The sequence below is a fragment of the Arachis hypogaea genome, chromosome 3 (genome assembly GCF_003086295.3).
Source record: "Arachis hypogaea cultivar Tifrunner chromosome 3, arahy.Tifrunner.gnm2.J5K5, whole genome shotgun sequence".
Classification (NCBI taxonomy): domain Eukaryota; kingdom Viridiplantae; phylum Streptophyta; class Magnoliopsida; order Fabales; family Fabaceae; genus Arachis; species Arachis hypogaea.
In genome coordinates, this window is record NC_092038.1 from 40,872,972 (window position 1) to 40,885,233 (window position 12,262).

At 34.3% G+C, this 12,262-nt stretch overlaps 1 protein-coding gene across 9 annotated transcripts; it reads right to left on the reverse strand.

The window, feature by feature from the left end:
• Positions 1-418: 418 nt before the first annotated feature.
• Positions 419-9,555, reverse strand: LOC112790349 (uncharacterized). Of its 9 annotated transcripts, none has more exons than XM_072232874.1 (24): positions 8,899-9,555; positions 7,862-7,984; positions 7,663-7,749; positions 7,352-7,591; positions 7,163-7,276; positions 6,962-7,084; positions 6,742-6,864; positions 6,548-6,652; positions 6,358-6,447; positions 6,165-6,254; positions 5,623-5,751; positions 5,388-5,528; positions 5,217-5,306; positions 5,004-5,069; positions 4,620-4,775; positions 4,211-4,414; positions 4,055-4,123; positions 3,882-3,962; positions 3,665-3,772; positions 3,210-3,581; positions 2,567-2,860; positions 1,782-2,171; positions 1,434-1,677; positions 419-1,350 (listed from the first exon to the last, which is right to left on the reverse strand). In XM_072232874.1, exons 1-24 carry the CDS (start codon positions 8,984-8,986, stop codon positions 684-686), a joined length of 4,194 nt encoding a protein of 1,397 aa, XP_072088975.1. In that variant the 5' UTR covers positions 8,987-9,555; the 3' UTR covers positions 419-683. The 9 variants fall into 9 exon arrangements, with proteins under 9 accessions (XP_072088975.1, XP_072088976.1, XP_072088973.1 ...); XM_072232875.1 differs by having other exon boundaries at positions 4,211-4,405; positions 6,548-6,658; XM_072232872.1 differs by having other exon boundaries at positions 6,548-6,658.
• Positions 9,556-12,262: the final 2,707 nt, after the last annotated feature.

Below are 12,262 nucleotides of genomic sequence, written 5' to 3' on the forward strand. Positions count from 1 at the left end.
AAACTTTAAAAACACTTGGAAGTTGACAGGACGGGTATTAATTAATTTAGACACCACAAAAATTGTAACTCAATTTAGAACTTATTTAAACTCTATTAAATTGTTAGAATTCAGTAGCAAAAATAAAAATACTAAAAAATATATTTTTTTTCTAGAAATTATAATTTTTATTTTTTTAAAAAAATTGTTTTTGACTAAAAAAAGATGTTTTTAAATAATAAATATTGTTGTACTCAAACATAATTATTAAATAAAAAAAATATTTTTATATGAAATATTTTTAACTGCAACGGCAAGGATTATATTATGTATCATGAAATCCCTTAACTCAAAACTTAAGCAGTTAAATAAAAACACATGAATGATCGTATATTTAACATTATGTATATTGTATCTGTATTTGAGTGATAAGTGTCACTAAAGAAAAAGAGCCAACTTCACTCATTTATCATCAAACTAAATTAAGTCATTTACATTAATGCTTTCCCTCTTCAGAATCAGTAACAGTTACACAAGATTCTGCAGTTAGAATAAAAAACATGTGACATCCTATTTACAACGTGCTTCTATTCCCATATCAAACCTCAAAAAGGGTTCAATCAGAGTAGTCAGTGAGTTATGTGGAGTTATGAAACAAAGATTCAAAGGAAAAAAGAAAATGTAATGATTCAATTTGAACCTGGTCATAACTTGGAGATGGTTCTGTGTTCACTTACACTACCAGAAAGCCGGCTAATAACCTGCCACAACTGCTGCTTTCTTCCGGTTCTCAAAGGAGCCGAATAGGAGTGACGTCGAAAAGATCCCGAATCTTGCCTTCCAAATCTTGCTGAGGAGCTGAATATCTCAAATGATGACAAACCTTTTTCGATATCACTTCCAGAAGTATAGTTGGCGGCAGAGAATTGACGTTGGAATTGGAAATGATCTGGTAGTTGACTAGAAACATTATCCAAATCAAGAGATAAATCCTCCTGGCTAGAATTTCTTGTACCTGCTTCTTTTGCCTCATCACATTCATTACTCACAAGTTTTAGAGCCTGAACAACTTCACCCATGAAAGGACGGTCCGATACCTCTGGTTGAACACACATTGAAGCAATAGCTGCAACTTTGGCCACACTATCCCAAGGCACATCAGTCCCTAGAGACGGGTCTATTATCGCTTCCAATCCTTCTTTACTTGTGAGCAAGGGACGAGCCCATGCAACGAGATTCTCTTGACCGGGTGCTTGCGACATATCTACTGGTTTTCTTCCTGTTAGAAGCTCAAGTAGAACAACACCATAGCTGTACACATCGCTCTTCACAAGAAGATGGCCAGTCATTGCATACTCCGGAGCCACATATCTTCAAACATTGGAAGAAAATAGATATTACAGAGTGCACAATCGAGTTTCAAGTTTCGAATTCTAGAAAGAAAAACTTCATACCCAAAAGTTCCCATGACACGAGTTGATATGTGTCTGTTCTCTTCGTCGGCTGCAATTCTAGCTAATCCAAAATCAGATACTTTTGGTGTAAAATCATCTTCCAACAAGATATTACTAGACTTGAAGTCCCTGTGTATGACAGGGGGGCTTGAATCTTCATGCAGATAAGCCAGACCGCGTGCAGCACCGAGAGCGATCTTAATCCTAGCACTCCAATCAAGTGGACTGTTTTCCCTGTCAACACCTACCAAGCATAAAATCAAAGTTAAACAAGTATTTAACCTGAAGAAATAAACAAGCGACATGTTACTTAAGGCCGAAGGAAGCAAATGAGGAAAAGATTAGTACCATGTAAATGGGATTCCACGCTGCCATTTGGGATGAGTTCATAGACGAGGCAGCGGAAGCTAACCTCGGTGCATATACCAATAAGCTTAACCAAATTTCTGTGGTGAAGGCGGCTAAGCATCTCAACTTCAGCTAAGAATTCACGGTCACCATGATGATCCTCCCTTTTGAGAACCTTGATTGCTGCTTTTGTCCCATCTTCAAAAATACCACTATAAACCCGACCAAAACCACCTTCTCCAAGTATCCTTGAATCGTTAAAGTTATTGCTGGCTTTCTCAATGTCGTTCGCACTGAAAGTCTTAGCAGATCCTTTATAAGCAGCAATGCTAGATCGAAATGATGATGAGGCCGAAGCAATTCCCCCAGCTGCTAATGATTCAGTAGTTCCTGTGAAATTCATATGTTCATTGCATAATCAAGAGGCTGATACATGAAAGTATTAGTACCTTTATCTTAAGAAATTATGGCTGCTAATTAGGTCTTGCAGTGTTACAACCCCTTTCGTTTTATATATATATTGATTAAATCAAACATACAAATATATTCGTTGTTCATCTGCTGAGTTACTATTTGCTTATGTATTTTATTGGTTAATAATGGATTTTAACAATAATGATTAATTTTTGCATAGAATTCCATTTGCAAAAGCCTGGATTGTAATTTGTACCGTTTCTCTTACTGGAATATTTTGTAGTGTTTAATGATCAAAACCAAGAAATAGTTGATGACAGAACAGTACTGCACTAATTCACCATATAACCAGATGTTACAAGCAGCATTACCTTGTGTTTTGGTAACAGAACGTGGCGAAACACGCGGGGTTGATGTTGGCTGGCTTACATGATGTCTATACTTGAACAAGGCCCAACCAGCAGCCAATAATAAAACAAGAGCAAGAAAAACCGAGAGAGCAATAATAGCAATGATGCCCCTACTAAGTCCATCTTTGTGATGCCTCTTCTGTATGTCCACCCCAAGGGGCTTTATCATTCTTCCATTGTTACCATTATTTGAATATGGACCACCGTATATCGACGAAATGCTTGAAGGTGGTAGAGGAGGAGATGGTGGTAAACCTATAAACAAAGGAACCGATGAAAAATTCTCTACCCAAAATACTCATAAAGAGGTGACAACTCACATGATGTTGCGTGTGAAGCGAAGTTGATAGTCGTTAAATGACAATTTAGTCAAGCATGTCAAAATATCTCACGATTCTTAACTATTAACTTTACATAAAGATAACTTGAATTCCACTTAAAAGAGAATGGTGACTACTTTCATGTAAAGTGGATAGTTGAGAATTGTCAAGTGACAATTAAATCAAACATGTCAAAATATCTAACGGTCAATCAACTGCATGTGAGTTTTCACCGTTGAATGCAAGAATTTGAGAATCCAATCCATATATATATAAGTATATACCTGGATAGCTAACATACAAGACTTCATAGCTACCAAAGTAAGAAGATTTTATTGCAACCTTCTTCTGCCAAAATCTCTGAGAGTTCAGTAAGGCAGTAGTGTGATCAAAGCCTTCCCCAATGGGTACCAAGAAAATGAGAGCATCAGTTTTATCTGGATCTTGGCTTGCCGCTTCGGCTCCCATAATTCGAACTTGACTTTGTGTCATGAAAACCCCTGCAGCAATCTCGGAAGCAAGCTCTGAAACCAAAGGGAAGAAGGTATACAGAGAAACACCAAGGCGAAGACCAACTTTCATGGGAAGGACACATCTGCATGGTGCTCCAGGTGGAGAATTTGTGTAGGGCTCTGAACAAATAGTTGATAAACAATCTGAAACAACATAGAACGTAGGTATTAGTAAATATAATTATATAAACCTTGCAATAAGAAAATATGCAAATAAAAGAGCTAACCTTCATTAGGAGGTGGTGGAGGCAGTGTGTGAATTTGAGGCAGGACTGGCTTCTTAGGACTCTCCGCAGGAGACCGCGAAGGAGATACTTTAGGAGGATGAAATAGAACTTGCAAAGAAACATAACGAATGTTGAAAAGGATAAGTAGATGAGAATGATGAAAATATAAGATTTTGTTAAGTAGTTCCAGTAAGTATGGAATTTCAGAGCTTCTTACTTTTGGTTGGGTGAGGAGATATTATGAACCATGGAGAAGGAGCCGGAGAAACCTGGCTGGCTGGTGAGGAAAGTGTAGAACCTACCATGTGGAAAAAGGTTCGGTAATTTAAAATTTCTACATATCATTTATTTAATGAAACATCTTACAAATCACTGTTCTTTATTAGGAACCTGTGTTTGCTGGTGGCGAAGCATGATGTGTTCGTCCCGTTGTCGACAGTGGTGGAGGAATTTGGTGATCTACATAAAATAACCAAGAATGTTATATTAAATTGCAGCTAAAATACTGGCAAAATTCGATAGATCAGGTAAGGTAACACATCAAACCTTGGTGTTCTGAAGTTGGAGGGGAAACCGAATATGATAATGTAGGAGCAGGGCTGGTGGCTATACTCCTAGAGTGATGTTTATAAGATGTGGTTAATGGTGAAGATGCAGGGGAATGATATTCTTTTTCTGATGCAGATTTAGGAGGAGACACCGGAGGGGCAGGAGCATGATGAAACTGCCTTGAATTATGTACTGCATGGGCTACAACAGAAAGAACACATAAATAAATGAAGTGAGGTATGTCATATGTGTCTTTTTTATAGAAGTAAAACCGTTTTGTAAATTACTCGAATAATCTGAAGCTTGAATAATATTGTTACAGAAACTTTATGCTGTTAGTATAACTCACCAGCCTCAATTCTAACAATGCACTATGTCAAAAGTAGATCAATGTTACCATATATACCTTGAACAGGGGAATGTACTACAGCTGGCAGCGGCATAGGTGCTTTGTACAATGGTGCCGAAACTGGTTCTCCCCTTCGTTTCCAATCGAAGCTTCTGGAAGGAGTTAGTGCCGGAGAGACAGCAACAGGTACTGCCGGAGAGACAACAACAGGTACTGCACCACAGGTTTAGCACCATTTAAGTATTTACAAGTTGAAAAAGAATAGAAGAATAGACTTTTCAACAGAAAAGAAAGGAAGACATTACAGCAATCAGATATAATGTTTAAGATTCTAGGACCATTGAATATATGAGAAACCCGTACATTTTTTCGTGACAGCAGATATTTTGTTAGAGGCACTATTGAAATAACTAAATAGAATCTTTTTGTCAAACTATGAACCTGGCAATTTTGATGGAGATACTGTTGGTGGTGAAACTGGGTGGAAAGGTGGTGGTGCAACTTGTGCTGCATGAATACAACATAAGAAAAAATAATTAGGCAAATTCAAGTGATCATTCTGATCAAAGAAGAAAGCTGGATACTTCAATGATGATGTCTTCACATGAAGATCACATTGTAAACCGTTAGATGGTTTAAGGCAATAAGATTTACCAGGTGATATGGAAGGAGTTATTTCTGGAAAAACAAGACCGCCAACTGATTGGTTATTTTCCATTTTCCATGGTGGGGATGCAAGAAAATCTGTGCTTCAATGAAAACCAGGAAGTTTAGAATAATATCGTTGAATTCGAAGAAGATATGATAGTCGATATATGAACATACTTGGTGATGCTGGCTCTTGAGTGTGAATATGACCCTTATTTTCAGTTTTGTTATGAACAACAGGAGCTAAACTTCCTTGATGAATAGGTTGGCGAACTGGTGAATTTTCGGGCAAATTCACAGGAGGTGATGCAACTGGGACTGTTCGAAATGCAATCGGAAAATATATTTAGGGTCAATCAATACCAGCTCAAAATTACAAGTCAAGAATTAAAAGTAGCTCTATGTTACATACCTTGAACAGGGGAATGTACTATAGCTGGTAATGGCTTTGGTGCTTTGTACAAAGGTGCTGAAACTGGTTTGCCGTTACTTTTCCAATCAGATTTTCTGGAAGGTGTTAGTGTGGGAGAGACAACAGGTGCTGCACCATATGATCATTCTTTTATTGTTACACTTTGTAACTTGTATGGAGTATTAATTAATTAGGAATGTTAAGGAAGAATTTCATATCAGTAACACATGATCATTACTTTTAGTCTCCATTCTATTGTTAGGGAATCTAATTCCATAATGTCTCAACTCAATGGCAAATTGTTACACAACATGTTAAGGATAAAAGATCATATCTCTTTCTGGGTATATTTCAAGCCAGTAACATAGTATATTTAACCTTGTGCTTTATACCTTCATCATTTTAAGTGCTGAGAGAATATAAATTTAAAAATGAATAAATTAAATGACTAAATGAAAAATGTAGTTGTGCAATCCTTGGATACAAATAACTAAATTAGATTGGAAGGATAATTGAACAGAATCTATTGTTGAAATATGCACCTGGTAATTTTGATGGAGATACTGCTGGTATAACGGGGTGGAAAGGTGGTGGATTTATTGGATATGCACTTTTTGGTGGTGTAACTTGTGCTGCAAGTAAAAAAGCATTTAGAAAAATCCAAGTGATCATTCTGGTCAGAGACTAAATTTAGGTTTCCCTCCTCTTCCATCAAATTAAGGTAATAAGATTTACCAGGTGATACAGATGGAGTTACTTTTGGAAGAACAGGACGGCCTACTGGTTGGTAATTTTCCATTTTTGATGGCGGGGATGCAAAAGAATCTGCACTTGAAGGAAAATGAATGTGTCTAGAAGTCTGGAACTATAGTTGATTAGTTGAATCCTGAGAGATGATAAAGACCAATAAATCGACATAACATACTTGGTGATGCTGGCTCTGCGGTTGGACTGTGAGCAAGACCCTTATTTACAGTTCTGTTATGAACATTGGGTGAATTTTCTGGCAAAGTTGCAGGAGATAATGCAACTGGAGCTATTCAAAATGACATAAAAAAATATATTAGGTTCAATATCATCTGAACAGTGGCAATGAAAAAAAAAAGTTAGAAGAATTACCTTGTGAAACTGGATCCTGTTTGTGACTCTCACTGGAATTACTCTTGTTAATAGTTGGAGGCAAGCTTTCATGTTCAGGTGGCTGACTCGGTGAAATTTTAGGCAAAATGACTGGAAGAGGAGCTGTTTACAACACAGAATAATACCATACTTTTGGTGAATACCAATTGGAAAGAGGAAATTTCAGAAACATTTAACAAGAGTATCGTTTATCGCATACCCGGTGCAACCGGTTTCAGTGAATGACCCTTCTTTGCACCCTCTGTGTGAATATTAGGGGGGAAACTGCCATTTTCAACTGGTTGACTTACTGGTGAAGATGTAGGCAAGTTGGTAGATGGTACTGCAGTTGGAGCTGTGCATATAATCAATCAAAGAACACAATTTTGGTGAATTACATGACAACACTTTTTTCACATACCTGGTGAAATTGGGTTCGGGGTGTGACTCTTGCTAGCATTCCTATTCTCAACCACAGGGGGAAAACTTCCGTGTTCGATTGGTTGGCTCGCTGGTGAATTATTTGGAGGTTGAGCTGTTCAAAATGCAATCATAAGGCCAGAGTTTGGTCAATATCATTTGAAAGATGTAGGCAGTAGAGGTGTTTTACCTCTAGAAATTGGAGATGATTCAGGAGGCCTAATAGGAGGTGCTTTCCTTTGAGGTGGACTTGGTTGTATTGATTGCAGTGGTGGTGCATTCCCTTGACCAGTTGCCGATATAGGCGCAGCCTCGTTCGGTGGTGATAATGTTATGGTGGTTGGACTACTACTGGGAGATATGGATGGTTCAATTCCCTTAATCTTATGAGGAGGAATAGGAGATGAAACTGGAGTAGGCAAGAACGACCCTGGATATCGAAGAATTCAATATTTTTATCAGATGATCCTAGGATGAATTAATGAACTAAAGTAAGGTTACCATTTGATACTTCTGGAGAGCTCGGAGAAATGGTTCTAGGTGAAGGATTCATGGGCAAAGATGCTGGATTTGGGGATAGGAGAAACCCTGAATGAAGCAATACAAGTGTCAAATAGCACCAGTGACTTGTGAGGAAAGTTAATAATTAAGTTTGAAAAGCTCAAAATTCAAACCAGTTTTGTAATATATTTAGATATACCATCTGGATCCACTGGGGAGCTCGGTGCATTGCTTCTCCAGTGTCCATGATGGATAGGCCCAAGTGTTTCTCCTCTGGGATGAATGACCGGAGCGAATGCCGGAGATGGGGATATAACAGACCCTTTAAGAAGACGGTGAGGAAAGGAGCTAAATGATTAAATCTTTGTTCAGCTAGTTCAAACTTATCAAAGAGATGACTCAAACAACTTAATAAACCAAGCATATCTACTACTCTCATCAGCAATATTTAACATTTTATAGATAAAGCATCTCCGGCCAATTAAGAGACAAATTTGGAAACAATTTTGAGTTCATGTTTTCTACATCTACAACTTCAAATATACCAGATTCATAATAACAAACAACACTATCTTTTTACATAGTGTATTGAAATAGGGCTCAAAAAGCAATGAATGCAGGGGCAAAATTACCCTCACTAATTTGGTTTTGCAATGATGGTGGGAAATACAACCATAAATAAACCAGTAAAATCTATAAGCATCAAATTGTATTATTAGAGGAGAATATTCCCTCATATTAATCATGCAATCATAACCTAGCACCTAGCTTAATTAGAAGAGAATTGAAACAACTTTGCCTTAGATTAATGAATTGGTGATTGGTGATCCTAGCCAATTCTTTTTCTTTATTTCAGTATCTGGACCTAATCCCCAAGAACTGGACTAACCCAACTAAAGAAACTACGTCTGATTCTCCCAATACAAGTTTTTTTGCACCCCAAGATTTAAACTCACAAACACCGAGAAGGAAACTTGCCTACCACTCAACCAGCCTGATGTTGGGATGATACAATAAGTTTTTTTCATTTACATGTTCTTTTTTCTGCTAATAATTTGATATCAAACTCACAATGATAGTTCAGGGTCTCTATAGAATAAATTACAATGACAACAGTGTAAAAGCAGAAAAATTAAGTGAGCTGATCCAGATCAAGTTCTTGTAGCTTAAGCATTACTTTTTGGCCATAAAAAAGAGACTAATTTTAACACTGAGTTCTGAAGATTAAGTTGCTACCTTTGGATCCTTGCAGTGTCACAACAGAGCCAATGATGAAGAGCTTCACCAGCTGAAGAATCAATGACGAAACTACCCCCACCCCCATTACACCAATCTCCAAAGAGAAACCACCTCAGAAGCAAGTTCAGATAATGAAAACTAGAGAACACAAATCAGAGATTTGGAAGGTACCCACTTAAAGCAAGAATAGAAAGGTCTTAAATTGAAGAAGAACCTCATGAAGTTACACCATAGCAATGAGAAGGAAAGTTATGGAGCAACAAAGAAGAAGAAAAAGAAGAGTGTTTGGTGCAAAGGGTAAGAACAAGTGTTTCTTGAGAACAACATGAGAACTGGAATAATTTGCAAAGAGAGTGTTGTTGAGGAAACATTTCCATGGCAGAAGAGAAATATAGATTGGAATTGAAGCAGAAAAAGAGGTTGAAGTGTTTCCACTTAAGAGCAAAAAAGTTTTGAAACTGAATCAAAGAAAATAAACAAAATTATTAAGTTTGTGTATTGAACAATCCATACACACTTTAAGGTAACTCAAGAAAAGAAAAAATAATAATAAATGAATGATTACACAACCCTCTCTCCCTCCCTCACAGAAGCAGTTGGGGTGGGACACGGATTTCCAGGAACACAGTACTGTTGGTTTTTATTCTATTTTATGCTCATGCTCTTATTTTATTATTAACTAATAATAAACACTTACCTACCGATTAATTTATATTTTTATTAAAAAAATTTGGGTTTAAATTTTAGAAAATATTTAGCAATATGAAAGAGTTTTCCACAAATAATTGATCAGGTATTGTGATGGAAGTAAAAATAAGGTTTAATTATTTTATTAGTTTTTATAATTTCACTAAATTTACATCAAATTTATAATTAAATTTTTATATATATTTTTTTTAATTTAGTCGTTACATTTCTTTTAATTTTGTAGTAATTTGTTTTTTTTATAAAAAACGGTTAAATTAGCGAAATTTTTTTTAAAAAAATGTGGTCAAAGATTTAATTAGAATTTTAATTGTAGATATTTTCAATTTGTAAAAAAATATTTTATTAATTTTAACATTTTTACACTGACAATGATCTAATTATAAAATTAAAAGTACTGTACAAATTTAATTAAAAAATATATAAAAATTTAATTACAAATTTAATAAAATTATAAGGACCAATTAAACTTTTTAAGATAATATAAAACTCTTTAAGATATCAATGCATTAAAATTAAACGTTTTAAAAATAATAAAAATATTTTTTATTTATATATATAATAAAAAATATTCTAGAGATACAAATTTATATATCAAATCTTTCTTCAATTTGGATTTAATATCTCTGTCTCTGTAATGGATCATGGATGTCAGATGCACTTAATTATAAAAATGATAAAAAAATTGTTTTATAAATATTACAAAGTAATCTCTATCTATTAATATAATGCATATATTATATATATTGTTTATATTTTTTTAACAAAAGAATCAACGAAATCAATAAAATAATTGAACATTTAAGATAGAATGAATGATTAAATTTTATATTAAATTTTTTTATTACGATATAACTAAGTATTTTATAAATACAAAAAATGAGTCACTAACTTTATACTTTTATTTTGATTTTGATTTTGACTGTAAACATAAATCTTATTTTCTATATTCTGATATATCTCCGTATAAGAATGGTTAATTAGTAGTTTACTCTGTCTTTTAACAAGAGATTAGTAGTTTAATCAAGAATATAAATATATAACTAATCCGTATAGTGGGAGAGTAGGATTATTACCAAACTTTGATTTCAATTCAATGGAAGTTGCCTAGTTGCTTTTTTTCTTCCCTTTTGGCCATCTTACAAAAATTGCTTCTGACACGTCATCAATCACTACTCCCACATGGATTTCATATTTCAATTATTTTTAATTCTTTTAATTAATGGTTTAATTGACTTTTGTGACATATACATAATATTTAAAGATATTAAATTACTGCATGTTGTTTAAGAGAAAAGCAAAGGATCCTAACCAATCATATTTGCGTGTATATATAGTGATGAAGATTAATACGGTAAAATTGATTAGGCAATTATTCATCCTTCATCCCATTCTTTCCACTCTTTTGGATCAGAAATAAAATTGAAAAGTAACAACATTAGATGCCAATTGGACTAGACTATACTTTTGTAGATAAGTGGAAAATATTGCCCCAATCAGAAATCTCATTATCTTTTATATAATCGACACAAAGCAAATCCTTAATAAGATGATGATGATTTTTATCACTTAATAAAGCAATTTTTCTTCTTTTCTTTATAGAATAATTCTCTATATACAAGCGTTTTTTTATACAAGTCTTTACAAATTATAATGCGTTTTGAATCCTTTCTCTTCTTCTTTTCTTTCCTTTTTTGTCTTCTCTTTCTCCTTCTTCATTTACGTGCTTTTTTCTCTGTCTTCTTTTTTCGTTATTCTTGATTTCTATTTTTTTTACTGCACTTTTCTTCTTCTTCTTGCTACACGTTCTTCTTACTCTTCCTCTTTTTCTTCTTTTCTTTCGTTTCTTGCCTTCTCTTTCTCCTTCTTCATTTACGTGTTTTTTCTCTGTTTTCTTTCTTCGTTATTCTCGATTTCCATTATTTTTTGACATCAATCTCTAAAATCATTTTTGAAAAAGAAGAAGTAGCAGAAGATGAGGAGGAGAAAAAGAAAAAGTTCTGAATTATGCATAAAGTGTACTTCAACGAATTTTGGATGTATTTCTGTAATTGTTTGGGTGTATTTTTATAATCGTTTTGGTGTATTTCTGAAGTTCCATTATATTCAAATTTGACAAGAAACTCGTTTTCATGAAGGAGGAAGAAGAAGAAGAGTCGTTCATAATGCATGGTGAGTAGTGCGCTTTGGAAACAGGAAGCGTGCGTTTATTTACTCTTGATTGTGGGAGTGTAATACGTGTGTTTTGTTGGATTTGTGCCAACTTGTAAGATTTGTAAGCCAAAAAAACTTGTATGTATAGCAGCCCTCTACTTTATATTTGTCATCATACTTTTATTGATTAGAAATATAGACATAATTTAATATAAAGTCATTTAATTTTATACACAAAAATTAATTGTAAAATTTGTTAAATATATAATTATTTATGTACTTTATCTAATAGCTTTAATTTCTATAAGAGATAGATTATTTAATATTTATGACCTAGTATATAATTTTTTTTGTAATCAATAAATCGAAAATTCAATACCTAAATTAAATAAAACTTTAAGAGAGATTTCGTGAAAAACAAAACCCTTAGAAACGGGAGATAATGGCATTGGCCCCATTCTTAAGAATTGAAGGAAGGCCATAATGAAGAAACATTGAATGC